The sequence below is a fragment of the Ooceraea biroi genome, chromosome 8, assembly GCF_003672135.1.
Source record: "Ooceraea biroi isolate clonal line C1 chromosome 8, Obir_v5.4, whole genome shotgun sequence".
Lineage (NCBI taxonomy): Eukaryota > Metazoa > Arthropoda > Insecta > Hymenoptera > Formicidae > Ooceraea > Ooceraea biroi.
Genome location: NC_039513.1, coordinates 10,983,982 through 11,011,092, shown reverse-complemented (window position 1 = coordinate 11,011,092; position 27,111 = coordinate 10,983,982). Strand labels below are relative to the sequence as shown.

General features: G+C 38.7%; 4 protein-coding genes and 1 long non-coding RNA gene across 15 annotated transcripts; 2 read left to right on the top strand and 3 right to left on the bottom strand.

Moving 5' to 3' along the window:
* The first annotated feature begins 59 nt into the window (after positions 1–59).
* On the top strand, positions 60–3,336 carry LOC105275458 (N-acetylglucosamine-6-phosphate deacetylase). Of its 2 annotated transcripts, XM_011332292.3 has the most exons (9): positions 60–661; positions 923–1,187; positions 1,250–1,521; positions 1,634–1,763; positions 1,919–2,007; positions 2,094–2,238; positions 2,338–2,514; positions 2,693–2,866; positions 2,996–3,336. In XM_011332292.3, exons 2-9 carry the CDS (start codon positions 974–976, stop codon positions 3,034–3,036), a joined length of 1,242 nt encoding a protein of 413 aa, XP_011330594.1. In that variant the 5' UTR covers positions 60–661; positions 923–973; the 3' UTR covers positions 3,037–3,336. The 2 variants fall into 2 exon arrangements, with proteins under 2 accessions (XP_011330594.1, XP_019885951.1); XM_020030392.2 differs by lacking the exon at positions 60–661 and having other exon boundaries at positions 681–1,187; positions 2,693–3,336.
* Positions 3,337–3,668: 332 nt separating this feature from the next.
* Positions 3,669–13,791, bottom strand: LOC105275459 (extensin). 8 transcript variants are annotated; one of them, XM_020030391.2, is made up of 24 exons: positions 13,594–13,790; positions 11,075–11,207; positions 10,917–10,974; positions 10,576–10,646; positions 9,865–10,041; positions 9,312–9,410; positions 8,332–8,430; positions 8,076–8,174; positions 7,905–8,003; positions 7,729–7,827; positions 7,549–7,647; positions 7,366–7,464; positions 7,194–7,292; positions 7,015–7,113; positions 6,835–6,933; positions 6,645–6,743; positions 6,448–6,546; positions 6,223–6,324; positions 5,997–6,098; positions 5,796–5,897; positions 5,177–5,275; positions 4,979–5,083; positions 4,353–4,612; positions 3,669–4,159 (listed from the first exon to the last, which is right to left on the bottom strand). In XM_020030391.2, the coding sequence occupies exons 2-24, from the start codon at positions 11,181–11,183 to the stop codon at positions 4,076–4,078; spliced, it is 2,457 nt and encodes an 818-aa protein (XP_019885950.2). In that variant the 5' UTR covers positions 11,184–11,207; positions 13,594–13,790; the 3' UTR covers positions 3,669–4,075. The 8 variants fall into 8 exon arrangements, with proteins under 8 accessions (XP_019885950.2, XP_011330601.2, XP_011330600.2 ...); XM_011332299.3 differs by lacking the exon at positions 5,997–6,098; XM_011332298.3 differs by lacking the exon at positions 7,729–7,827.
* A 2,314-nt stretch (positions 13,792–16,105) lies between these two features.
* On the bottom strand, positions 16,106–16,847 carry LOC113562394. Its single transcript, XR_003406894.1, has 2 exons — positions 16,761–16,847; positions 16,106–16,560 (listed from the first exon to the last, which is right to left on the bottom strand). It is a non-coding gene; the product is annotated as an uncharacterized LOC113562394 (long non-coding RNA).
* LOC105275463 (transient receptor potential cation channel protein painless) lies at positions 16,439–20,496 on the top strand. 2 transcript variants are annotated; one of them, XM_020030389.2, is made up of 3 exons: positions 16,439–16,568; positions 17,450–18,544; positions 18,673–20,496. In XM_020030389.2, exons 2-3 carry the CDS (start codon positions 17,458–17,460, stop codon positions 20,271–20,273), a joined length of 2,688 nt encoding a protein of 895 aa, XP_019885948.2. In that variant the 5' UTR covers positions 16,439–16,568; positions 17,450–17,457; the 3' UTR covers positions 20,274–20,496. The 2 variants fall into 2 exon arrangements, with proteins under 2 accessions (XP_019885948.2, XP_019885947.2); XM_020030388.2 differs by lacking the exon at positions 16,439–16,568 and adding an exon at positions 17,170–17,318.
* On the bottom strand, positions 20,405–27,021 carry LOC105275461 (gamma-tubulin complex component 2). 2 transcript variants are annotated; one of them, XM_011332304.3, is made up of 17 exons: positions 26,807–27,020; positions 26,322–26,486; positions 26,099–26,243; positions 25,815–25,980; positions 25,593–25,736; positions 25,350–25,504; positions 25,115–25,243; positions 24,824–25,003; positions 24,577–24,751; positions 24,224–24,417; positions 23,903–24,113; positions 23,653–23,821; positions 23,390–23,564; positions 23,143–23,286; positions 22,596–22,673; positions 21,107–21,267; positions 20,405–21,005 (listed from the first exon to the last, which is right to left on the bottom strand). In XM_011332304.3, exons 1-17 carry the CDS (start codon positions 26,857–26,859, stop codon positions 20,921–20,923), a joined length of 2,529 nt encoding a protein of 842 aa, XP_011330606.1. In that variant the 5' UTR covers positions 26,860–27,020; the 3' UTR covers positions 20,405–20,920. The 2 variants fall into 2 exon arrangements, with proteins under 2 accessions (XP_011330606.1, XP_011330608.1); XM_011332306.3 differs by lacking the exon at positions 22,596–22,673 and having other exon boundaries at positions 26,807–27,021.
* Positions 27,022–27,111: the final 90 nt, after the last annotated feature.

The following is a 27,111-nucleotide window of genomic DNA, read 5'->3' as shown; positions in this document are numbered from 1 at the left end:
GTACAGTAAGAGCAGTACTTTTGTAAATCGTTCTCGTATTGTTTCTTTCTTCTCTTGAACGCGCGCGACAGCGGCGATAACGACGATACGATACTAGTATCTGTATCTCTCGATGCTGATCCACGATATCTCGTCGGCCAGTTTGACTTTTCGCATCAGGCATGCAATCGTCAAAGTGTGACGTATACGCTGTAAAAGTGTGACACCGCACTGCGCGAATGCAAATGTTGTCTTGCGAGCGAAAACTTTCTTCTTTCGAGAAGGACGATGCACGAAGCTGTCGGAATCTATCGGGAATTATAGGACGGTGCGATTGGCAAAACGATTGCGATTCCGGGCGGTCGGGCTGAACGGTCTGAATATTATCGCTCTTTTCGGTTTCTTACCTATATTACTTCCTTTTATTCCTCCATTATTTATTAACGCTCGTTAATTGCCGTTTTTCAAATTTTCCTCGCAACATGCCGTGTTTTTCTATCGTTTTCTAGCAGTACAAAATTATTTCTACTACTAGAGTTTCTAGAAAAATCTTCGAAAATTGTGCGCCTCGATGCGCACACGTGACTCGAGTGTCAACAAGTGTCAATCGCCAATTCCCAGCACGATCTGCTATTCAGATCGCGCTCCATCTCCCGAATCTCGGAGTCTGATTCGCATCTAGGTAATGAAAAAGTTATAGACCAACGTGCGCGGCAATGGCGGTTGTTTACATCTCGCGCGGCCGCGGTCATCGAACATCCGCTCTTATCAGGATGAGACCAGAAAGCAGCAAACTGTCGCGATCTCATTCCCCCCTCCTCGATCGCCATTTTGACGGCTGCGAAATGCTGGACACCGCGCCGCGACGCCGTCGTCGCGTAATTGATAATCGTTGATAGGCCGTTGAGAATGGCAGATAAGGCTCTTGTTTGTGGAATCGCAGGCGACACCATACTGGAGTAATCCTGGTCACGCGACCGTTACACCCGTGAGCATGCTGCGAAACGACCGAAGACGCATCCTCAAGCAGTTCCGCAACTGCAAGATCCTCCGCGATGGCACGATGCAGGAGGAGGACCTCTGGGTGCGCGACGGCAAGATCGTGAACCCGGAGAAGATCTTCTACGACGAGAAGGTCGATTCGGACATCAAGATTGACTGTGCCGGCGCCTTGATCTCACCGGGATACATAGACCTGCAGATTAATGGTAATTGATCGCACTTATGATGTCTTGGTTGATCAAAACACTTTCTGCTTCTATCCCATCAGGAGGATTTGGTGTGGACTTCTCATACGACGACAATGTAGAGGAGGGTATTGATAAGGTAGCGAAGGGGCTGCTAAAGTATGGGGTGACGTCCTTCTGTCCTACACTGGTGACGTCTCCTAGCAAGGTGTATCATAAGATATTGCCAAAGATAAAGAGGCGAGCCGGAAGTAGCCGCGGTGCTGGTATACTGGGCGTTCACTTAGAGGGACCGTTTATCAATCCGAGCAAAAAGGGTGCCCATCCAGAAGATTACATCAGAAAGTTCAATCACGTAAGAATTACACACGCATGTAATTAAATCTTTTAAATAAATGTAGAAAAATACTGAATTTATTGTTTAATGTTAATGTATATTTCTTTTTAATAGCTATATTGTATTTCAGGGATTTAAATCTGTTACGGAGATGTATGGGGATCTGGATAACGTGTGTATGATCACCCTAGCACCCGAAATTCCAAACGCCATATCCGTCATCGAGGAATTATGTAAAAGAGATGTCAAAGTGTCTATTGGTAAGAAAAGAGTAGGAGAAAGTTTAAGGAGACAAAACATTACAATAAATATTAAAAGTATTAAAACAGCGAGCTGCAATTTTCGCGATTTGTGCATATGTCTCGCATACTTTTGTCAAATTGTTTTCTAAGTCACTTCACGTCACGTATTCCAGGACATTCTATAGCGAATATACGCGAAGCGGAAACAGCGGTTAAATATGGAGCATCATTTATCACTCATATTTTTAACGCCATGTCATCTGTAAGTCATCGAACAAAGTGTCGTTTTATAATCGATATGTCTGTCCTTTGAGCATTTAACTTTATAGGATATTCTTCCGATTGCAGTTCCATCATAGAGATCCAGGACTGGTTGGCCTATTAACGTCCAATCAAATCCCATCTGAAAGAAACGTTTTCTTCGGGATAATTGCCGATGGGATTCACGTTCATCCTGCGGCGTTGACAATCGCTTATAAATCTCATCCCAAAGGTTGGCATTTATTTATTACATAGTACTAGTAGTTATTTACATATATTTGTAAAAAAAAGATGACAATTCCGTTGAGACTAACGTGAAGGTCTTCACAAGGTCTCGTGCTTGTAACTGACGCGATATCCGCATTGGGCCTCGAAGAAGGAATTCACAAGTTTGGGCAGTTTGAAATAGAGATACAGGGAGACTCCGCCTACATCGCTGGGACGGACACTCTGTGCGGTAGCATCGCTGACATGTCCAAATGCGTGAAAAATTTCAAGGAAGCTACACGTAAGCGACGCATTACGTATAACAGTAATAATAAATTAGTATAGAGCACAAATATTAATTTAAAGTTAATTTAAAGCCTTCTCTATTGCTTTATGTATATCGGTATTCGTATCAAACGGCTATACTGTGCTTTTCAGTGTACGATACTTGGGCAATATAATATAATTGTTTTACGCAGGTTGCACGACAGCTGAGGCTCTAGAGACGGCAACCCTACATCCCGCGAAAGCCCTCGGCATCGATTCTCACAAGGGCGTTCTTAACTACGATACCGATGCCGATTTCATATTACTTAACGAGAAGCTGGAGGTACTACAAACGTGGATCGCAGGCGAATGCGTTTACGACTCCGGTACTGGCAATATAAGACGCGTATTGACGTGAATAGGTATTTTTGGTAAAATGCAGAATCCATTAAGAATAACCAGAGATTTTGTATTTTGATTCCATGCCACTGCCATTGTATAAATCGATAATGAAGTCCGCAGTAATGGTGCGACATGCGTGTGCGAGAAGCCTTAAATATGTTCCAAGAGATACCGATAAGTCTCTGCATCGAGGCTTTCATGCTCCTTTATAATCGCGGATTAAAGATTATTATCTTATAAGGTATTGCATATATTTCAGAAGTTTAATATGTCTTTTTGATTGATACAAGTATTGATTTATGCGGAATATAAAGTTTTGTAAAAAATATATATGGCTGTGCCACAGATGCAAATGATTTCTTGAAATGATGGATGATGTTAGCAGAGCGTGTAATATTTTTATGCAGTCTTCTATCGAAATGCATGCGTGTAATAATAAACATAGTGTTTTTAATTAATATAGCCTAAGAGTCTTTAAATTCCTTCTTATTAGTTATACTTTAACCATGTTTGCTTGGTTATTTTGCAATTTATAAAATTTAGTTTAATAATTTCTCATACTCTGTATGAGAAAAGATATTTTTATTTATTTAAACTATGTACCTAATCCTATGCAGCAGTTGCTGCTGCTGCCGCGTTAAATAATTAATTTTGAGACTACATATTATAAGTAAATTTTATATTAATGCACATAGAGCTTTTTTATACATTAATCAAAATGCGATAAATTAAATGTCGTTCAAATATTAGATTTTCTAAATATTATAATATTGAAATCTTCGATCGTTCTACTGCATTAGATCTCTTTATTTAAAATAATCTTTTTATGCGCAAGTTCGTGATGAGTATCCTGTTTTGCAATATAACAATTCTACCTATATATATATTTTCATTTAATCCAGTTTGCTAATATCTTCTGTGAAACTAATATTTAATAAGATAAAGCAAAAGAAGAATATAAACGACTATGGGAAACGGTCGAAGTCACGCTTCGAAGCGCTTCTAGACTAGCTACTTTCTATCCTTCTCATTTGACAGGAGGAAAAGGATAGAAAGTGTCTAGAAGCGCTTCGAAGCGTGACTTCAACCGTACCCTATGTCTAAGAATGATACATCGATCGATAATATTATCAGATAATCAAAAAAGCAAACTTGATCGATAAGTTATTGGCTTTTCGTCACTAGTTTATAAATTAATAAACTGCATCTTTCAAATTGCAAATGTATGGTGAGTGCCTGATGCCAAATGTGTGCGCAGGAGGAATGTCGAGGGTCACCTAAAATAACATCACAATTACATGAATTACGATCAAAAATAAATTGTTCTTAGATTACATTGTTATCGTTATACGTTTTGCCTTTCTCTCATAATTCTGATACTTTAATACTTGTGTGTAAAGTAAATTTTTAATATGAATGTTTTATGTTCATTGCATTTTATGCACTTTGTATGTACTGTCTATGTGGTACCTTTTCTGGACAATGTGCTCCAGGTCCTGGGATCTGCGAATGATCATCGGGCATCTGGAAGCGAGCGCTCATGCTGTACGCCGGACTCTTCGCTCTGACTGCATCCGGTTTGATAGCCTCGTATGCACCCGGTCCGGGCACGAGGATGCGGTCGTCGGTAAAGATCTTTTGCCTACCGGATATCGAATAAGCGGGAGCTGCTTTCTTGTTACCCTCCTTAGTCCCGCCAAGAGCGGAAGGAATGTTATAGATATTGGGCGCTGAAACGTGATCAATCTATTTCTTCAGATTCACGCTCGCGTAATTATCGTTATTTCGTGTACAATTACATACACCAATTACGTCGTATTTCTTTCCTCATAAATGTGTTTCTCTGTGATATCATATGCCTCTAATTAATCTAAGAATTAATTACATCTCGTTAGATACTGCAGAATATAAAAAATTGGACTAAATAAATTGCAGACTAAAAAGCGGCAAATAAGAGGTGACGAGATTACAGATAAGATCTCAAGCACATCAATGTGCGCGAATAAGAATATTAATTGCTACGATAGAACATGCAGTGTCATGTTTACTGCGCATTTCTGGCTCGAGATTGATACGTAATCGAACTAATTATTTACCTGGAACGTCACTTGGTTTACTCATCGGTGGTCTGAGGCCGAAAGTAAATTGCAGCGCTTTCTGCAACAAAAGCATTGCCTTTTCTGGGCTGTACTCGCCAGGTCCTAGAATGTCGAAATTGAGAAGATGGATTAAAATTCATAAATTAAAAATTACAAATACATAATCGAATACATAATAACAAAAACAAACTGCACCTGGTACAGTTGCCTTCTCCTGAATCTCGGTTTTAATTCCAAAACTATATTGCAGTGATTTAGACAAATTTACTTTCTCGGGACTGTATGTACCGGGAGCTGCAAGAAAATTGTATAGAATGTTTTTGTATTCTCGAAATGATTGGTCACGGTTACCACAAGGTGCACAATTTATTTACGCACAAGGCCAGGCATCACACTAATACTATGACACATATTTATTATATACATAACACATCAAGTTCACATGATACAAAAACTTTGACGTAAAATTATCTGTATCTAGTCTAAAATGTTAAGAAGATGAGGCACGTACAAGTAACAGAATTTCACAGATCAGAAAACATTGTAAAAATCCGTATACCTAACTATATTTCGTTACCCATCTCGTTTTTCTGTCTCTTGTCATGTATTATTAATATTATTATAATATTATATACAATTGTTTTTTCCCTATATGGTTAGTAGGACAAAACTGGAGAAGCACTTAATGTACCTGTGACATGCCTACTTTAAGTTCGCACATAAGAAACACACGATACAACCGTCACATATACACATCACGATAAAACCGTCAGTAAGAATATAATATTAATTCCTGTTAATTTACACCAATTACCTGGCGTGTCGCTAGGCTTAGACGGAGGCGTTCTGTTACCGAAACTGAAATAGGGTTTATGTTCCAGATGTTGAGCTTTCTGTGGATTGTAACTACCAGGCCCTACCGAAGCAATCAAAACTTGCATTACTGATTATTAAAGTTTCGTCTACGTTAGACCATTAGAAAAGACATTAGTCTTTCGTTAGCTCACACCATTACCTGGTGTATCATGGGGCTTATGGAGGGGTTTTCTATTACCGAAACTGAAATAGGATCTATGCTCCAGACTTAGAGCTCTCTCGGGGGTGTAATCGGCAGGTCCTATTAAAAGCAATCGAAAAATAATATAATATATCATTCATATATCATCGTGCATTGCGACAGTCCGCTCAGAAAACGGTCAATACGCAACAAAGACGTTAATTAGATTAGTCCACACCGTTACCTGGTGTATCTTTAGGTTTATCCAAGGATTTCCTATCACCGAAACTGTAATAAGGTTTATGTTCCAGATTTAGAGCTTTCTCTGGTTTGTAATCAGCGGGGCCTGTACGCGAGGCAATCAGAAATCAATGTCGTGCATTACTATCCTTTCAACTTCTCTCTTCGCTCGCGTCAACTAATAAATATGTGTCTCGGAAGAGATTCGAGCGCGTAGGACGATATTTACCTGGATTGTCGCTCAGTTTCTCCGACGTTCCTTTCCCGGTCAAGCTGTACCGTGGTCCTTTATCCAGATTCACTTTTTCGGGACTGTATGTGCCAGGCGCTGCAACCATACGTGCCAGAAATGGCTATCAATATCATCATAATCGCATCAGTCATTGTTTCGAAGATATATATATATATATATATATATGAACATACCAGGAATATCATCGAGTTTGAGAGCGGGTCCCTTGCCTGTCAAACTATACTGTGGTCCTTTGTCCAAATTTACCTTTTCCGGACTGTAAGTTCCAGGCGCTATAAAGCGAATAAAAAAAGAAAACAGAGTTGATACAGCAAAACCGTAAAATGATTCATGCTGGAACAATGTGTTTCAAGATTTTGCTACCTGGCGTGTCGCTAGGCTTATCAAGAGGTGTCCTAAGTCCAAAGCTGTATCTCGGTGCGGTATCCAATTTTACCTTCTCCGGCGAGTACGCGCCAGGCGCTGAAAATCTCGCAATTGTACTATTGACGTTCATACATATATATGAGAAAAACTCTAGATTTCACGTGCAGTTTTACGCACCTGGCGTATTGCAAGGTTTCCCAGCCGGACCTTTGCCAGTCAAACTATATTGCGGTCCTCTATCCAAATTTACCTTCTCCGGACTGTAAGCTCCAGGCGCTGCACGAAATAAATAAATAAATAAATAAATATATATATATAACAACCAAGTTCTCATTAAAGCAGCTTGATTTAATTACCCGGCGTATCGTTAGGCTTGTCCGGAGCATGCCTGATTCCGAAGCTGTACTGCGGCGTGTTGTCCAATCTTACTTTCTCGGGAGAGTACGTTCCGGGAGCTGAAAAATTCTTGCTGCAGTTATGTCGCGCTAATTCGCAGATCTTCTGTATTTTATATGATTTTTTATGTACCTGGTGTATCTGTGGGCTTTTCGGCAGGCCCTTTACCGGTCAAACTGTATTGCGGCCCTTTATCTAAATTTGTCTTCTCTGGACTGTACGTTCCAGGTGCTGCACGACAAAGATAGATACACATGCACAATTGCAATAAATATTAATACGAGATATGCTGTGCTGTGACGATGCTTTAAATACCTGGCGTATCGCTAGGCTTGTCTGCGGCGTGCCTAACTCCAAAGCTGTATTGCGGCGCGATGTCTAATCTTACTTTCTCGGGAGAGTATGTTCCAGGCGCTATAAAAATGGTATTATTAGTGTATCACTACAAATTATATACGTATTACATTTTGTGCACGTGCAATCTTTATGTACCACCTGGTGTATCTGTGGGTTTTTCGGCGGGCCCCTTGCCGCTTAAGCTATACTGAGGGCCTTTATTCAGATTGACCTTCTCAGGGCTGTACGTGCCGGGCGCTGCATTAGAAAAATACGCGCGGTATCGAGACACTTCTGTTTCACCAAAAATTAAATGTATCATTCATCATGTATACCTGGTGTATCGCTTGGCTTCTCTACAGCGGGTCTTAATCCGAAACTGAATTCCGGCGATGAATCCAATCGCACCTTCTCTGGACGATACGCACCAGGCGCTGTCGAGGATAGAAACCGTTGCAATTATCATGATTTTCATGTGAAATGTGAACATAAAAATCTGTATGTACCTGGTGTTCCGTTGCACTTCTCAATTCGGCCTTTGCCGGTTAAACTGAACTGCGGACCCTTCTCCAGATTCATCTTCTCGGGGCTGTACGTTCCGGGTGCTGTGTTAAATCGAGAAGGAGACTCACCGTGAGATAAGAAACGAGAACAATTAATGTAGTAGTTTAAATTACATTAAAGTAAGTTATTAAAAATTCTCAAAGACCTCTGTACTTTCAATTATTTAATTGTAATTTAAACGACATTTTCTTGTATTACCTGGAGTGTCGCTCGGCTTCTCGAGTGGCGTTTTAAGTCCAAACGTAAACTGCGGCGCGCTGTCTAGCTTCGTTTTCTCGGGACGATAAGTACCTGGAGCTAGACACTTATTGATAAATTATCCGGATTCCATCGCGAGCGCGGCGATATTCTACTTGCGTTACTGGTGATCAGATCTCTGGGATTAATAGGCACGGGCGAGGAATATTAACGATATGAGGCACACAATGAAGGAATCCAACGTATCACGAGGCATGCAACAATTTACTTTACGGCGACAAGCGACACTACGCTATCAATTTTACGGTACACAGCTACGTTATTAGCTATCAGCTGATCAGCTTGGCGCACATCGCACGTTTCCAAATATATATCGAATACTATTACACAATGCGTCACATTTACCCACTATCTCGATTAATCCTACGATATTATAATAATGATTTGCACAATTGTTTTCAGCTACATTTTAAACACCACGTGCACAATTAATTACTGTGTACTTCAAGAATGGAAGTAGAGCATCTAGAAGAGTAGAAATTATTGCTACGATCATATAATACACTCGAATCTCGAACCTAAACAGCAATTCTTCGATGACAATAGAGTCTCGTGTATCGTGTATTTTTGAGGCGGTCAAACTCGTCAAACGAACTCGTCCCACGGCTTACCATTTCGATTATCCTAAACATCATTCCGAAAAACAACTTACAACAACAAATATTCCTCTCAAATACAGAAAAACAGAAACAATTCTTTCAAACGGACGGAAAATTAAGTGGTATTAATTATGACACGTGTCAATTAAGCGTCCTAAACACCGTGCGATTTTAATAGGACTTTTACGTTGTTAAACACAAGTATTATCGTTTCGAGATTTTATTACGGTTTTCTCGTTAGCTATCGAGAATAATAATTAGCACAGAAAATACTTGAATCGCCGTTGCGTGCCTAGCGCAACTAATTAATTGCATAATTACCGGGCACATCACTCGGTCTTTCCAACACAGCTTTCACGCCGAAAGTGAACGCTACCGCTTTATAGAGATTCACGATTTCCACGTAGTAGTCGCTCGGTGCTACGATTCGAGATGCAATTTTTTATATTTCAATAAGCGCTTAGAGAAATCTGCATTATCTTTGTGATATGGATACGACGTAACTGGTGTTCTAATTAATTCAATTGCTGAAAATCTCTTAGTCGTAAGGACTAAACTTTTCACTGATAATAGTATAAATTACGGAGCAATTATTATGAACTACTAAATTAATTAAATAATGAATATTGTTGAAATGCTAATATATCTTATTGTAATAAATTGGAGAATAATATTTATCCTATATTTATTACACAGGTAGTCAACAGACTGGAAAAGTAATTATAGAAAGTATAGATAAAGACTAGTAGATTATTTTAGATCATCTGCAAACTACTATAGTAGTTACGACTAGAAGTAGATAACGAATTAGGTCTGCATCCGCTGTAATAGTTGCACGCGAATTTGAAGAACGTTTATAGACTTATAGACTTACCAGGCGTGCAGCTGATTTTCTCCACCTGCGTTTTAACACCAAAGGAATATTTCGGCGAGCTGTCGAGAATGATCTTTTGTGCCTTCTGTGGATTGTAGTCGCCTGGTGCTGGTGTAACTTCCAGTTTCGTCGATTTCGTTCGGCCGTGCAGTGACACGGCAGGTGCAGCATCCTTTCCTAAAATTTTAAAAGCCGTAATATATTATATTATGTCATATTATTTTTATTCTGTCATTTATCTGCTATTAATTAATTAATTACAGCAGTGGCGATCAATAAAGATAAATTAGAAATCTAATCTAATTTTACAAAATGCATTAAAAAAAATAACATATATCAGAATATTATATATCAAAACTGACATATCCTTGTAAAAGTTGTATACATATCGATCACGCAACGTATCAGTCCTATTCAAGCTCGAAGCGAAGGAATTTCGTGAACACTGCCTATTAAGGTGTATCATTCTTATGGAATATCGTCGGTCTGGAGTTTGGTCGATACCTCAGCCGAGATATAGCGGAACTTGCAAGTTCGCGAGGCATCGCGTAACCGCAACGCGCACGTTTAACATCTTAATTGCTATCATTACAATCCATATTATGAAAAAGATAAAAGCTAGCACAGTTTATACATAGTAGTGCTTACTCGAAATAAATGTTGCTTTGAATAAAGTTTTAAAACTAATATCCCATTCAACAAATTTTTTACCTTTTGCACTAAGCCCGGAGACATTGTATTGGCCAGGTCCAGGGCCAGGACTGTTGTTCTTTGTTGAATGTCTGGAAGATTTTCAATGAGGCAATGTATAATTATCGTTAGATTATAGTTGTGTATGGCGCTTCTGCACAACTAAGAGTCATGTTTTAAAACCACAATCGTAACTTTGGAACCGCAACATAAAATTACGAATAGTTCCATTATATATGAACGTTATTACATTATATACAAAAGATTTTACTAATTTATACAATATAAAGAAAAAATAAAAAAAGCAAATGATACACATCACAATTGGATATTTGTGTTTAAAAATAAATCATTGACTTTACCTGCTGCCAAAGGAAAACGCCGGCGCTCTTTCCCGTTTCGAATCCGGGACAGTTTTTCCTGTGCGTAAACAAGAATAATTTCGAATTATTTGCGTAATTATTATGCACATGCTATCGAAGAGGACACGACTTTCACGTAAAGTAAATCGGATTCGTACCGATCAGCGGCGGCAAAGTTACGCACGCTGGTCCCGGGCTGCTATATTCCGCGGCGATTGGGCCCCGTCTTTTCGTGGGTGTCCAGGGTCTTTGTGTCACTCCGACCATATTGAGGGGTGCGCGCTGCTTCTTCTTATGATCACCCGAAATTTATAACATAAATTATATTAAAATATAATTACAGTTTGCTGCAGCTCTAATAATCTTCTTCACCTTTTTTAAGAGGGCATCTCCCTGTTCCAATAAAGTGTTTAAATTATTTTAATGTATGCGCGGCGCGCAGGGTGTTCGCACCCTTAAATAACGCGTTTTTCTCAAACGCGCGGCGTTTCTCGGACAGCCGCGATTTTTCTGACAAACGACGAGACGCGTATTACACGCGGCCATGAATTATGCAAGGAAGGCGACCTCGAAGCCTCCCGGGACACGCACAGAAACGGCTCATGGCGAACCATATAAGAGCATGTCCATGATGGGCGACATTCGCCCCGTGTCACAGTCAAGTGAGCGAGTCTCAAAAGTGCCCAAATGTATGGTGACTCATGATGGTCATGGCCCAGTTGCAGTGCCGAGTAAGGCGTAATGTGATCATTGATGCATGAATAGTGCACTACTTCCTATCAGAATGCGAGACAATTTGCATCCTCTGCAATTCCGTTCGTGATTTTTTTAAATTTTATAATAACATTAATATTAATTAATAATTCTTCTTTTTCTTTTCCTGCCGTGTCGCTTTTAATACAAGTTTCAAATATTTCCTAAAATTTTGTCTCGCCGAGCGATATATCTTCATTTTATGTTCAGGGGCATAAAATTGATTTCGCAAAATCTTGAAACATGTAATATGTTTATATAATCCGGATGCGTGTACAGCAGCGTTACTCATATTTAGATCATATCCTGATTTCGCGCGTCATAATCGATGAAAAAATCGTGGAGCATTACGGACTTTAATGCGCGTCGCCCACAATAAACCGCAAATGTTCCATAATGATTAATCCGATGATTATCTAGTATGACAGAGCCGATCGAAGTCGCTTATTTACTTGTGCCGAATTTCTTACATCATCGCTCGAGTCCTTTCTTACATTGCACTTCATTTTCTATTGTTATTGCGATATCTCAGGTACAAGTAGAGAGAGGAGAGATAAATACTTGCGACGCATACGTATTGTAAAGTCACAGAGAGATTGGAACATTGCGGCACTCTCGTTAGCTTTTTCATTATCGCTAGTATTCTCATTTGGACTGTGTAATATCCTTTGTAGGATGTGACAAAGCTATCCGTGCGTTCTGAAACTGTATAAAATATAAATTTTCTTATTAATTCTCTGTGATTCTGTGAAAAAACTAGAGCGTTATCTAGAGCGTTAAGACGCAGACAGATTTATAGGGATTATAAATAACGGCATTGAGCAGCAATTTACCTATCTTTCATCCGCATCATATACTATATATACCTAAATGACATCATGTGTACATATGTACAGCAAAAACGCGACTGTGTGTCGACTCGGTTTCGCGTATATCCATATTAAGGTGACACACACGGTATTTATATTCGTGCCGGTACACGCAGATACGCGCGTATATTTCATTATCCAAATACGGGGATGAAAGTAGAGTGACAAATCCGATACATAAGAGTTGATACACGGGAGTATAAACGTGCTGCGATGCTGGAGTCGCCAAAATTGGCGGGACAGGTTGAGAAACACCGGCGAATGCGAAAGTCTAATGACTCTTGCGAAGAATAATCGTACATTCTGCTCGCGTGATCGACGGAACATGGTATCATAGTTTATTAGTTGTTAACTGTTGAAAGTCGACGTGCATTTATTTCTGATACATAAATTTGCTTGTCGACAGTGTGCGCTAATATATGAGCAGCTGCAACGAGAACTTATGAATTAGCGTTATTATTTTCTTCATAAGTTTTGTTGCGTCACTCTTGCTTCCAGCGAAATGAAAATTTTAATGTTACTGCATATCATTATCTGCAAGCGAATCAAAAGATTGTATCGATAAAAATTTATGTATTTATTGCAGCAATATTAAATTGGCTGGAAAGAGAGTATAAGTTACTAAACAGACCTCTTGGCATTTTTTAAATATTAATAGAATGTTTTCTCTCTTTTTTTTTACAAATATTGCATTAATATCATTTTTAGTTATTTAATAAAATAATTAATTATAGGCGTGATATATTGCGACAACGTAAATTCGCAAAACTTGTAATTTATTTGTTGTCACTTCTTTGATCGATTGATTTCTCGACGTGCTCTACTTTAATTGATAACTATCACTAATGTCGTTATCAGATTTCTCTATGCTTGTTAAAAACGTGCACTAGCACGTGATGCGCGCTTGCGATTTCGCGTTTCAATATTACTCTTCCGTCAACATTATTAGTACTGTACATTTACATTTTTCATCTTTCTTCTGAGCGATTCTGCGTGAAATAATACGTTAACGTGATCTTGAGTCATCGCAGCAAATGTGCGGTAAATTTACTTACTCGGTACCAGCAAGAGGTTCGCAAACAACGTGAGGATCGCCGGCGAGAGCCGTGAACAGCTGACGGACGGGATTGTCTTTGCGAAATTTGCCGCCGATCACACGAAACGTCTGAAAACACTTGGTACTGGCACAGATGCACACCTGAGACGCGTCGACCTGCGACTGAGGAGTTAAAGGTATCACGGCATGCGTTATGCCTGTTTCCCGGAATCGCGTTCCCCACCTTTCGCGATTCGCAGTGATCGGGAGAAGCCGCGGGCGCAAACGCCTGCAAGCAGATTGCCTCGCGTGCATGCTCCTCGCGGATCATATACGTGTATGTACCTCACTGAAATTTTAAAGTTGATCATGAAGTAATTTATATATAATATATAAATTTATATTATATACTATGTATAGTAAATAAAAATTAAATTTAAAACAGTTTCGATAAAAGACATATTTTTTAAATATAAGAAGTATACAATTTTTCAAAGAACAAAAAACTTGGCGCTGCTAGATTAACTAATAATATAAATACATTTATACAAACCGAAAGTATAGTATATATATATCATTATGTATCTCATATAATATAATATTGCAATAAAATTATAGAATTACGTTAGTTATATTATTAATATTTACGTTTTATCCGATGTAAGGAATTGACATTGTTATTTCATTTTGAAATCTAGCAACGCTATAAATTTATATACAAAATCATTGAACTACACACACGCGCGCGCGCGCGCGCGCCAATTATTGGCGAAATCTCGCATTTCTGGTATTTTTATTGTTTATTTGATTTTAGTGATTTAATTTTTTAATAATGCTGCAGCATCTCTAATTATTTTCTCCCTTTATTGATTCAATGATAATTGATTCAATGTAATTGCGTTTTAATAAGGGCATGGAATTTAGTATAATTAATGACTAATTGAATTGGTTTCTCCGACGATCCGTGCGCAATAAATATTGGCGGAATCTCGCATTGCCGATATTTTTATTGTTTATTTGATTTTAGTGATTTAATTTTTTAATAATGCTGCAGCATCTCTAATTATTTCCTTCCTTTATTGATTCAATGATGATTGATTGTAATTGCGTTTTAATAAGGGCATGGAATTTAGGCTGCGTTTCGTTATTCACTGCCAGTACTAAAAATCTATAGTTCACGTCGCGTATACTATAGATTTTCAGTACTGGCAGTGAATAACGAAACGCAGCCTTTTTATAATTAATTCGCAGATAAACTCTCATCTCGCTTTACCTCAGTGAAAGTTAAGCCGCCACTGATTAATTGAAATAAAAATTTGAAGTTTCCGCGGATGCATTATCGAATCTATTAATTTTCTCGTTCATCGGAATGGAATCAGCCTCATCAGCGAGAATATACTTTTTCTAATTTTAATCAGTTTTCTCTTCGCATAGTGGACATGCCGTTTGTCATGGTGGTCCAGTCAGCGTAATACCTGTTTGCCAGTAACGTGGAGAAACGTTGACAGTGAAGAACGAACGAATAATTATCTTATCGTATGCAGTACGTCTGCATGATAAGTTACGGATGAATTATGAATCTTTACCTGTGCTGTCCGCGCTATGGCGTGAGTTCCCACTTTTAGCTGATGTTTTTTTTCAATGGCCAGGACAGCGCAAGGTTGGCGAAGTCGAGGATGGAGATTGGGAACATCGGGTTTGCGTGGGTTTCGAAATCGCGTATTTCCAATCATGGAGCCTTACAGAACAGTACCATCATATTCAAGCAGCCAAATCTGGCGTCACGGTTACCCTGCAAATGATAGAGTAACTGAAGCTTCCAGCTATTTTCTTTCTCCGGCGCGATAAATTGGAAGTATTCTTTGCTTAGGGGAGAGAAACTATCATTTCGCGCTACCTCATTTTCAATATTGAAAATATGTTGAATATATATCTTTTAATGATAAAAAAACGTCTTCTTATTTGATTGTCACTTAATCATCATTTAATTGTTATCACCACCATATAATTAAGAGACTGTTATTGCTTCAATATTGCAATGAAGAAAGTATCGATTACTGCAACATCAATCAAATTTGTCATTCTAAAATTATAATTTGATATTTTTGAACACATTTCATGGATACAACATTACTCCAATATTCCACAATGTACTAATTAATTATAAAAAATAACAAAATGACCAGAAATTTTAAAAATTCTTCTCACAATAAGAGAAAGAACGAAAGAAAATCATATAAACATTTTATGTCTCCGCATGATTCTCTCATCACGTTTGCGTAATGACATGTTTTTTGCTCGAGGTGTTATCCACGAGGCTGAAGGATCTTCTGTTCGTAAGGGAACCGGTTGAGCTTATATGTTTGCGTGAAAAGAGGCACTGTGCTGCGAGCCACGAGTATTGGACATTTGATCGCCGACCCCTCTCTCCCTCTCTCCACGTCTCGTTCCGTATCGCAACGTGAGCCGGTCTGGTCAGCAGAGCAGCTTAGTCTAGCTGGTGCGATAGATATTAAGTACAAAGAATGTCCACTTACACGCGTTATTAATCTCAGGTGTGGCGATACATTAAAAGCCATTGTACATATTGTGGAATATTTTTTATGTGATTTTGCATAGAGCAATTAATTATAATAATATGCAAGGAGAAAATAATTTACTTGACATATAAATTGGATATTAATATATAAGTTGGATAATTCACTTGTGAATAACGGTAACGGTGTGCATCCGCTTTTATCTGCCACGAACGTGTGTGTGACGTGATGCGCCGCGAAGTCCAAGTGAGTCCATTGCAATTGTGACTACAGGGCGTTTTCCGTCCGGGAGAAGATTAATCCTTTCACAAGATAATACGGGATCGCCTTCTTCTTCGAGCAGCTTCCTAATGTGCAACGATCAAGTACCATACGAGTGTGCTCTTTCATGTTAAATGTTGAACCAGCGTTGCGATAACGTGTGATCAAGACGAAGAAGAAGAGATTTTCTGAAAAGGTATGTAGAGTTATTTGATTATGAAGTAATAAAATCGTGATAAAATATTGAATTTGTGCATTATTGCTAAGCGAAATTATTAGTGATATCAAAAGTACTTTGAAAAAATGTATCGCGAAACCAAATTATTTCTAGAAATCGGTTGACAAAATACCAAAAGTGATATCGATTAATCATAAACGGTGTTCCCACCTGTTGCATTCCTAAGCTCAAAATCAGATTATATCAGATTAGAACGAGATTTTAGAAGCGGCTATTTCAACTCGTATCTGTCTCAATCTTTTTCTCATTGTGGTTTTCAAACATCAACATCGAAAAAGGCGAGGAAATCGACTCGATTCTACGCATGTTTCGAAACCGAATTAATTCTAACGACAGGAAACGCTCATCCGGACAGCCGCGAGGCACAATGAACGATGCAATCGCATTCCACAGTTAGAAAGTCGATTTATTTCATTGTAAAGCGATGAAAGGAAAAATAAAAATGCCGCTGACGCAGAAGCTTTGTGCGAGTTACTAAAATAACGCAGCGAAACGCTTAATTGGCATTTCAATGAATTGTAGCGGTGAGATCATGATCAGGGTCGTCATGTGGCGGCAGCTCCTGCACCCACGCATGAGATAGCTTTGCAAATGTGTATTGCGACGTACGACGATGTGTCATTTTTTTCTGCCTGCTCATCTGATCTTGCATGCTTCCACGAGAAGCTTCTCACGCGAGGAATGGAAGCTTACTCGACAAATCAAGCAGTCTGCTTTTTTCATTGAAATAAATTTTAGATATTCTTTGCTTGTTTCTCAAAATAATTCAATAGTGATATTACAAATATCTTCTCTCTAATATTAAATAATGTTTTCTAAGTTTAATACTCTACTTCCAGATATCAAAATGGATGTTGAAGAGGCGCAGGAGCGCCTGCTCAACGTCTACGATTCCTCCTCCACCAGCACGCAAGTTCTCTACAAGCTTTTACTGAATGCTTTACGATCCAGAGACTTCCGTTCGTTCAAAAAATTGGTAGAGCACAACTTAAAGAAGCAACCACCTACTCTGAACATCAATTACGTTTACCCCGATCGTTCCGAGGAGACGTGTCTTGACATAGCCAGCAGAAATGGCTTGGCGGAGTTCGTGGCGTTTTTATTGCACAAGGGTGCGGAGCCCAACAGGGTGAACGAGGCGCATAATCGCGCCCCTATCCACTTCGCCACCGAGGGCGGACACGTGGACGCATTGGCGGCTCTGTTAGCGGAGCTGACGATCAACCCGAATCTCGAAGCGGGCCAGCAAACGGCTCTGCACATCGCGGTGAGGAAGAAAAACCTAGCGTGCGCTGGTCTGCTGCTAGACAAAGGTGCCAGCGCTAGTATACCTGACAGCAAAGGTCTGACGGCTCTTCACTTGGCGGCGATGAGAGGCCAGCGCGATATGACGGAGCTAATACTGCAGAGATGCAGGCAATCTCCGGACTTGGACAGTTACAGGGACTACAACGGGCAGACCACGCGTGAGGTGATCGAGAAGAAGCTGCCGGACCTGTTGCTGCCGCCGAAGCAAGAGGATCGGAAGATGAACGGGCATGATCTCAAGTATTACCTGATCGCGAACGATGAGACGAATTTTCTGCGGAGTCTGGAGCTTATTGAGTTGGAGATTCTTCATGACGTCGCCGAGGACTTACTGGAGATGGCGGCGCAACGCAATTTTTACGAAGCTGTGCTGGGAATCTTGGAAAAATGCAGGGGAGGTCTATTTAGCGTGAAGAAGGCCGCGCAGATGGCTGTTCAGCAGGGTCATCGCGCTATTCTCCGAGAACTGTTGAATGTGAAGCCCGAGGTGGCCAATTATCTGATCCTGGATGCTTGTCTGGAGCTGGGGATGCCGGGGAAACGAGGCATCGATAATACGTCCGATCGTCTGGAATGCCTCAAGTTGATCCTCGAGCAGGAAAACGTGGACGTTCGTTGCACTGACAGTGAGTAGTACCTGCTAATACTACCTGCAACCTGTAGATCAAAATAGATAAGATGAAAATTAATTTCTTTTCTTACTTCATATTTGTAAATCTCAGTTCCCACCAGAAATCGTGTACTTATCTTACAGGTAAAGGCAACACGCCGTTGCACTACGCAGCCAGGGCAGGTTGCCGCGAGGCAGTGACTTTGCTTCTCGAACGGGGCAGTTATATTGGCCACATGAACAAGTTCAATGTACCGCCTGTCGCTGATATTCCGGGAGGTATCCTGTCGCGCTACTTCGACGACTGTCTCCAGACGCGAAAGGAACGGACGAACGAGTACACGCTCGAGTTCAACTATCGCTGCCTGATGCCACACGATGCACCCACTGAGCACGAGAAAACTTGCCGGGTAACTCGTGAAATGGACCTGTTCAAGTACATGGCCTGCAAGTGTTGTCACAAACATCTGCTCAAACATCCGCTACTCTCGTCCTTCCTCTATATCAAGTGGCACCGGATACGGTACATCCTCTACGCAAATTTCGCCTTTTACGTTGTCTTCTACCTCTTGTTGAATGCCTACATCCTCAGCATGACCTACGACAGTCCATCAAATGAGAATGGAACGCAGGTGACCAATGATAGTCTTGATACGGCCTTGGGAAGTACCTTGCGGATTGCTCGATACCGGAATAGTTTGCTGTGGATGTTCACGACAATGTTGTCGTTGCTCTTCTTTTTCCGAGAGGTTCTCCAGTTCATTTCCAGTCCTTGGAATTACGTGACAAACTTTGAAAACTGGCTGGAGGGCTTGCTGATTGCTCTGACTTTCGCCCTGCTGTGTGGTGCTGGGCTTCAGGTCGGCGCCGTGGCGATTCTGCTGTCCGCTTGGGAACTAGTGATTCTGATCAGCCAACATCCGCGTATGTCCACCGGCATCGAGATGTTCCGGACAGTTTCTCTTAACTTTATGCGCTTTCTCTTCCCCTACGCGTTCCTCATCCTTGCCTTCGCCCTGGCCTTCTACACGCTCTTCAAGGACGGCGACGACACGAGCTTCCCCGATCCCGGTCGCTCCCTCTTCAAGACCGTCATTATGCTTACCGGCGAGTTCGACGCGAACGACATCCCATTCGTCTCGCACCCCGTTTGGAGCCGCTTCGTCTTCGTGATGTTTGTCTTCCTCATTGCCATTGTGCTGTTCAATTTGCTCAATGGCTTGGCAGTTAGCGACACTGCCGACATCCTGTGCAAGGCCGAGCTGGTCGGGCTCATCTCCCGGATACGTCTGATCTCCTACATGGAAGACGTAGCGATTGGCGAGCCGTTTAAGCGTTGGTCTTGCTGTGGTAGCTCGCGTTTATTCCGCTGGAATCCATTCGGCTTCCTCACCAGGAGGATCCTTTTGTTTCCACGCTATCTGAGAGATGGCAAGATCAGCATCAAGCCAAACGATTGCTTGGACACTTACGGCGATTGCAGGAATTATGAAAAATATGTTCGCGGCGAGTCCGTAAATCGCGATAAACATTGGACCACCCTGAGGATGGACCCTAACATAATTAAAGAAGCTAAGCAAATTATTTACAATAACGACAAATTGTCTGATAACGAAAAGATAATAATCGCGTTGAACAATCTGCAGGAAAAGCTGGCGGCGATGGAAGTCACTTTGAATACTGTAAAGCTCGCTTTTCAGAATAATAATGTTAATAATACATTGGAATCTGTGAGGGAAAGATAAAATTAATGAAATGAGAAAAATTAGAATTATGGAGATTGAAGATGCCTGTTCTTTGGGTATATTACTTTGGATATGCTCCAAAACTTAGTTTTATAAAATACTTTTGATAAAAACGTACTTTTTATAAGCAGTCTATTGTATGAAATTTAATTTTATAAAGTAAACCAATGTTGAACAATATGTGGTATTTGTGCTAAATATATGTTACATTTTATTATTCTAAGTGTAGGGTTAATTAAGTAAATGCGTGTAAATGTGCCATTAAACTCGATACAATAATCCTAATCAACATAACTTATACCTACGTATTACACGATGTACAAGCAATCAAGCATGTACATATATTGTATATATATCGCTGCATATCGATTTCTAATGTACGACAAATGTGTAAACGCATTTAAAGCTGTTTTTTTTTACCGTTAGTTTCATAACTATCAGCGATTTTTTTAATAACTGTGATCATACTTAATAAATATAATTCACGATGATAAAAAAGATATGTAGTTTTTGAAATTTATAATATAATTCTTTTCATCATGTGAGTGTAAATAAGGTAAAAATCTTTTCAAGATTTATAATTAAATTATTATCGCAGATCTATACATTTTTTGTGGATGAATCAGCGCAGACGAGATGATGTATTACTAGCCAGATACGTCCTGCTGTGCGACGGTCTTCTCTCTCCCTCGACGTACTAGTATGTCAGTGTAAAACATGTTGAAGTCAAGCCTGAAATACAAAGCAATATTACAGAGTAAAGAGGAGAAACATATAAAAAATACATGCATTTAATAACGAATTTTTATTAGAAAATATAAACAAGAACTTACCGACATAATACATTAAGCAGTTTTTCATTGTTATTGTCACAACCTAAATTACAAATTCGATCTAGAAGTTGTGTCAATACTTTAGTAAATTTCTCATCCAACGATACAATCGTTTCCTCGAAGCTTCCTGTCCCATCTTTCGCTGTAGAATTATTCTCAATCTAGTAAAAAAAAAGAAAAAGTCTTAACTAATATATTATATAAGATGTGCTCTCTGCATATAATGCAAAAACAAAATTAAGAAGCAATTTTGAAAGAATAACAGAAATGTGATATGGTATAATGAAGTATTGTGTAATTAATAGTAATATAACTATAAATAGTAAAGTGTCGATAAATTTTTATTAGCTAGACACATGCGTTTGCAAGACTATAAAAGTGCGTTTGTTTTCCCAATAATTTTCTCATAAAACGTGAGATGAATAAAAATATATTCTGTGAGAAATGAATAATATACTTACAATAAAATTTTGATACATTTTGTGAAATATGCAGAGATAATTTTCTTAGCTGTACATGTATAACAAGATATTCATGATAACAAGTCAAATAGATATTCAAGGTACTATAACGCGGTTTTAAAATCATATTTAAAAATGTACATCAGAATAACAATCTTGCATGATATCTCAATACAATATAGAATACTATTCTACCGTTAAATATTTACAAACTCTTTCCCTATATAAACTATAACAAAACCATTCCATAAATCGAGAAATTCATATTTTTTTCATACTATGTTCTTATAATGCAATACATAGTTTTTAAAAATGCATTGATATTCAATATCAGTCTTGTTTATTTTGTAATAAAGGCTTTTGTAAGCCTGTAACACTTCAAAATCATATTTTCTGAATCAAGTCAATTTCTACTACAATCAAGTCCAAACATAATCGAGAATATACATATAAATACGTACACATTATCAAGAGAAAACACGATATGCATGTTTCATATAGCTATATATGTATATATATTGTTTTATATACTTCTAATTCTTATACTTACTTCATCTTTTCCGGACATCTTTATAGGATATGCGTATAGTGATTTGTTAGCAAGCCATATATTAATTTTATGCTTGCACAACAAATATTTAAAAACTCACATTTATTACATTTGAGATATAGTATTATATAGAGATATGCAATAAAATCAGGTCTTTGATCTTCCTTTTATGTATCGAGAACGATATAAATGTATGCAATATTGCAATATTACATATGTAATAGAATGTCGAGAAACTCCTCAAGACACATCTCTATATTTAGAAATTACTAATATTTTTGAGATATTGGAACGGGAGTCACACATATCATGCAAATCGGGAATAATTAATATCTAGGGAATAATGAATATAGGCAGTCACATGTTCTTAACGACATAATAAGAATCTCTAAAAGATGCGTCCTCTGCAAAGGGATGCTTCATGATTCTAAGACTACAGAGATGCATGAGGGCGAGCTTAAAGCTTTTTGCAGTATACCTCATATTCACAGACATCCTCCTGACAGGCACCGATCATGGATGTCAATTCGGCATCAATGTAGTAGCGGCTCATACGCTTAACATGAGCAAAATAGCATTAAAATTTGATAGACCGAAGTCTTGTACATTATTGTTTTCTCTCTCTCCCGCTCTCTTTTCTTCATTACAGTATGCACGTTTGTATAATCTCATTTTATTCTATTAAAGATTGATATCTTAATTTTTAAGGATTTTTGTAAAGCAAATATTGTGCGTATGTGTGTGTTTCTAGAAAAGGAATTTAATTGCATAGATACACACACACACACACACACACAAATCGATGCATTGCTTTTTGCATAATTGTTAAGCAAAGGAAAGAACATGAGACCTAAGATTTTTATTAGTAGTTTTGGAAATATATATTATATGATATATAAAAAGAAAGGGGCGCTGTAAGAAATTCAAATGAAACAATACTCGCAACTTAGAGGAATCATTAGTGTAAATTTGTGCATGCAGCGGATTAAATACATGTCGCATCAAAATCTGCAAAAGTTTCTTACCTGTATGAAATTGCAGAATTCTATGCAAATGGCGCATATGCCCGTGATGCGGCTGAGGAGATCGGGATCCGTTAACATGCACTCCTTCAAGTAACAGTCTTGCAAGTCTTGGTGCACGCTGAGTACGTCGTCAACGTTACTGACCTGACATTAATTATAATTTAATTAAATGTGCAAAACAATAATGACAAGATACAACAATATATGAATCATTTAGTTAACGATGAGAGATAATCTTGATCATTACCTTGCTCATTTTATTTATAAATTTCACCCAGTTTGGCTCGACTACTTCCACCATCATGTAGTATTCCAAATGTTGTATGCAATCGAGCATTCTCTGCCGCAACGAGAATGCCTGCCTGTAAGCCATGGCGACCTCGTGCGTAAAAGTTTTCGCTATTTTATTGCTCACCCACACTCTGCAAGTCGGTAAATTTCAAAGATTAAAATTCAAAAATAGATCAAAAAAATCTGACTAACTAAAACGCGCTAACGAAACCGGTTTACCTGCACAACTGTCTCTCCACGTGTTTGCAATAAAACAGTTGTCTGAATAGCATTTGGTAACAAGCTATTGCCTTTCTGTTGATGATTAGAGAAACCGGCCACTTGACGTCGTAATTAAAGACGAAAGCTTCCAAACCAGTCAACGTTTTGCCTGCCTGGAGACAGTATTCTACAAGAAGAATCATCTTTTCTCAGTCTCTCTCTCTCTGTTTGATACAAATAAATGAACGCGGTGCTCTTAGTACGATACCTTTCTCGTCTCTGGTTTGGATAGAGAGTATTCTAAACATTTGATATTGCAGATCGTACGGGAGCAATTCGGGTTTAAGATCGTCCTTATAGGGATCCGAGTCCGCAGTGGACATTCGCAGAGCAACCTCGAGGAGAGACGCCAAACGATGTAGAACTACATCATACATACTCTTGTTTAACTCGGCCTCACACAGATTCATGAATTGAACCTAAATTTAAAATTAAAAAAAATTTGATTGATGATAAAACATAAATTTGTATAAAAATACATTTTAAAGAATTTAGAACGCTAACTGATAGTAAAAGTTACTGAACTTACCACAAAATCGCCCTGGGCAAGAAGAAAGTAACTTTTCACGCTACGTAGCCTGCCCATTAAGTCATTTTCTTTCATCAGCACCTCTAACAGCTTTCTAGCAGCTTCCGAATATGCTCTATCGATGGCAGCGATGTATTTCTGTCCCTGATACTGGTAACTCAAAGGCTCTTGCTTTCCCCACTGCACCGTTTTACCTGAATAAATGTGTTTGAAATTTGCGAAATAATTACCGTAAATTTTTTGAGCGGTAAGATAATTAAAGCAAGTTTCTCATTGCACGAAGCAATGTTTTTCCACTTTGTAAACGTAATAAGTACGAATAGATGTTATTATTATGTTATGAGAAAACGTACCGCACTGTCTAATCACATTGAAATATTTTCCTGTCCTGAGTATGGTTTGCGCGTGTTCGCTCAGAAATACAGGTATCCTTTCCGGTCGCATGGTATACCGCTTCTCCCAGTAGTCCGCAGAATAATCCACGGGGAGCTCCTCCTTCTGAACTAGTTCGTTATCTTCTACAAAGAACTGATAAATGCATAAGTCGGAATGTGCATTAATGGTACGTGATAGAGGAATTAACTGATGCGCGTCACTAACTTCCTGATACGGATCGCATATCACTCCTTTGTAAACCCATTTCTCCAAGATTTGCATGTACGGCATGCTCGCCGCTTGTATCAGGTACAGACACAGTTCCTTGGACTTGGCTTCACCGCTGACGTTGTTCATCGTTTGCTCGTGAAGGAGACTCAGCACCTTGCCGCCCCTGGCGTTCGCCTGGAATCCGTCAACATTACGTCTCATTTTCCTTGCCTCCTGTTCTTTTTTTGTTCGATTGTGATTGCAAGTGTATTTTACTAATTGTATTACTAAAGTTATTTTACTAACTTTGCATATCGTGGATGTAATCTGAGAAAGCATAGACATGGTAAGCATGGTAGGCTGGATGTAAAACCACAGTTTCTGCAAGCTTAATTTACCGTGAACGTGCTCCGTTTCTAGTTGCACGACGAAGAGCTGAAACGACACGTAAACTTAACGTTAAACTGCACTTTCAATGATGCAGGAGTGAAAAAATAATATAACATATGCCACGAGTTATCAAAAATAATTTAGTCCGTACCAGATAATCCTTCAGCAGAGATCGTATAGCTCCCCGCAGGGCATGATTCACTTGTCCATCGTCTGGGGAGATTTTCTCCTCAACGAATCGCACAGTCATGGAATAATAGGAGGCTAAAGGTAATATTTGCTGTGCGAGTTGCTTAAATGATATACCTGAGAATAAAAAATAATGATTTCAATTTAATACGATTCTATCTGATCCTATCAAAGTTCAGATTAAAATTTTTAGCATGCTCCTCACCAACATCTGGTGATATGCTGAAAGTTTTAACGCCATAAGGAGTCGTTAGAGGTTCCGAGACAATATAAGAACCATCTATCCCTTTTAAGCAATACAAAATATCCCATAGAAGTATTGATTCTTGAGAAGCAACAGGTACCACCTCTGCAATGAATTAATTATTTCACAGATGTGTGTATTTTATTATTCCCTGACTTTGTATTTAACCGATTATTTACAAACTTTGATAAAGCGTCACAGCCATATCGCTGTGAAAGTCCCAGGTTATACGTGGACGCTCCATTACCCAATTATGCTTCGTTAGTGCATCACTCCTTTTGCCAACTGCACATACTTGCTGATTTAATTTCTTTCCTCCCTCCACGGCAGCTTTAATTACAGTGCAGATCTGTCAAATATTTAAATAAATATTATAATATAAATTATGTGTATTGTGTCAATATATTATGCATTTTATTAAAACTAATTGATGCACATATATTAAAAGCATTGGTATATTATATTACCTTTGGCAAATCCTCTTGCGTAATGGTTGGAGCTTTTAAAGTACCAGCCTTCACTGCTAATGTTGATTTCACGAGATACTTCTTTAGTTCTTCATCTTGGGATATCAACTCCAGAGTCTGAACAAACGGACCTAATAAGTCTACTCTGAAAAAGCATAATCTTTACTACTCTTCTGTGCAGTGAGCAACCAAACAGCATCTTGATTTATACTAGCTCACTTACTTCTTTGACTTGAGTTCCTCGTACTTTTGTAGGAACAATTCTGGCTGGGATGAATTTTTTGCAAGATGTTGGATGCAGCTGTGAGGAGCAATGGTGTTCAACGTGTTTGTATTCGAGCTTTCCTTTTGTAGCTTCTCCAAGTGTCTTTCTGGTGCAGATTCCGAACTAAGAAGAAAAGAAAGTACAAGTAAAATAAATAGAGGCTATGTACGTCATATACATATATGTGTTCTCCAACAGAATATATTTATTTTATATATTTATTGATATTTATTGGAGAGAGAGAGAGAGAGAGAGAGAGAGAGAGAGAAAAGGAGAAAGAAGATAAGAAAGGAGGAAAAGGAAATTGTAAAGAGAGCAGGAGAGTTCTTTTGTACCCTGTAACGGCAAATAAACTATTCTATTATATTTATTTAAATTGTTTTAATGTTATGTATTTAAATACAGATTTTTGCAAACTACAAATTATGATTTTTGCCGCTTACCCTAACAATTCCATCAACTGCACTATCAAATGATGTAGTTTAAATTCACTCATTGTCAATTGATTGTTTTAAGTAAATGCCAATTGCAATGCGTTCACGATCAAATAAATAAATCAGCTCACTTAACAATGTCGTAAATTGTTCAATCATTTAATTAAATTTGTATGAAATATTAGTTATTGGGGTACACAGTAATTTCAAATTTTCTTATCTCCACTGTTTAAAACACTCGAGTTAGGTTATGGCAGTTTCGCTAGTGTAGCGTCATCTGTCTCAAGAATTACGTCACAGCGCGGAAATTCAAA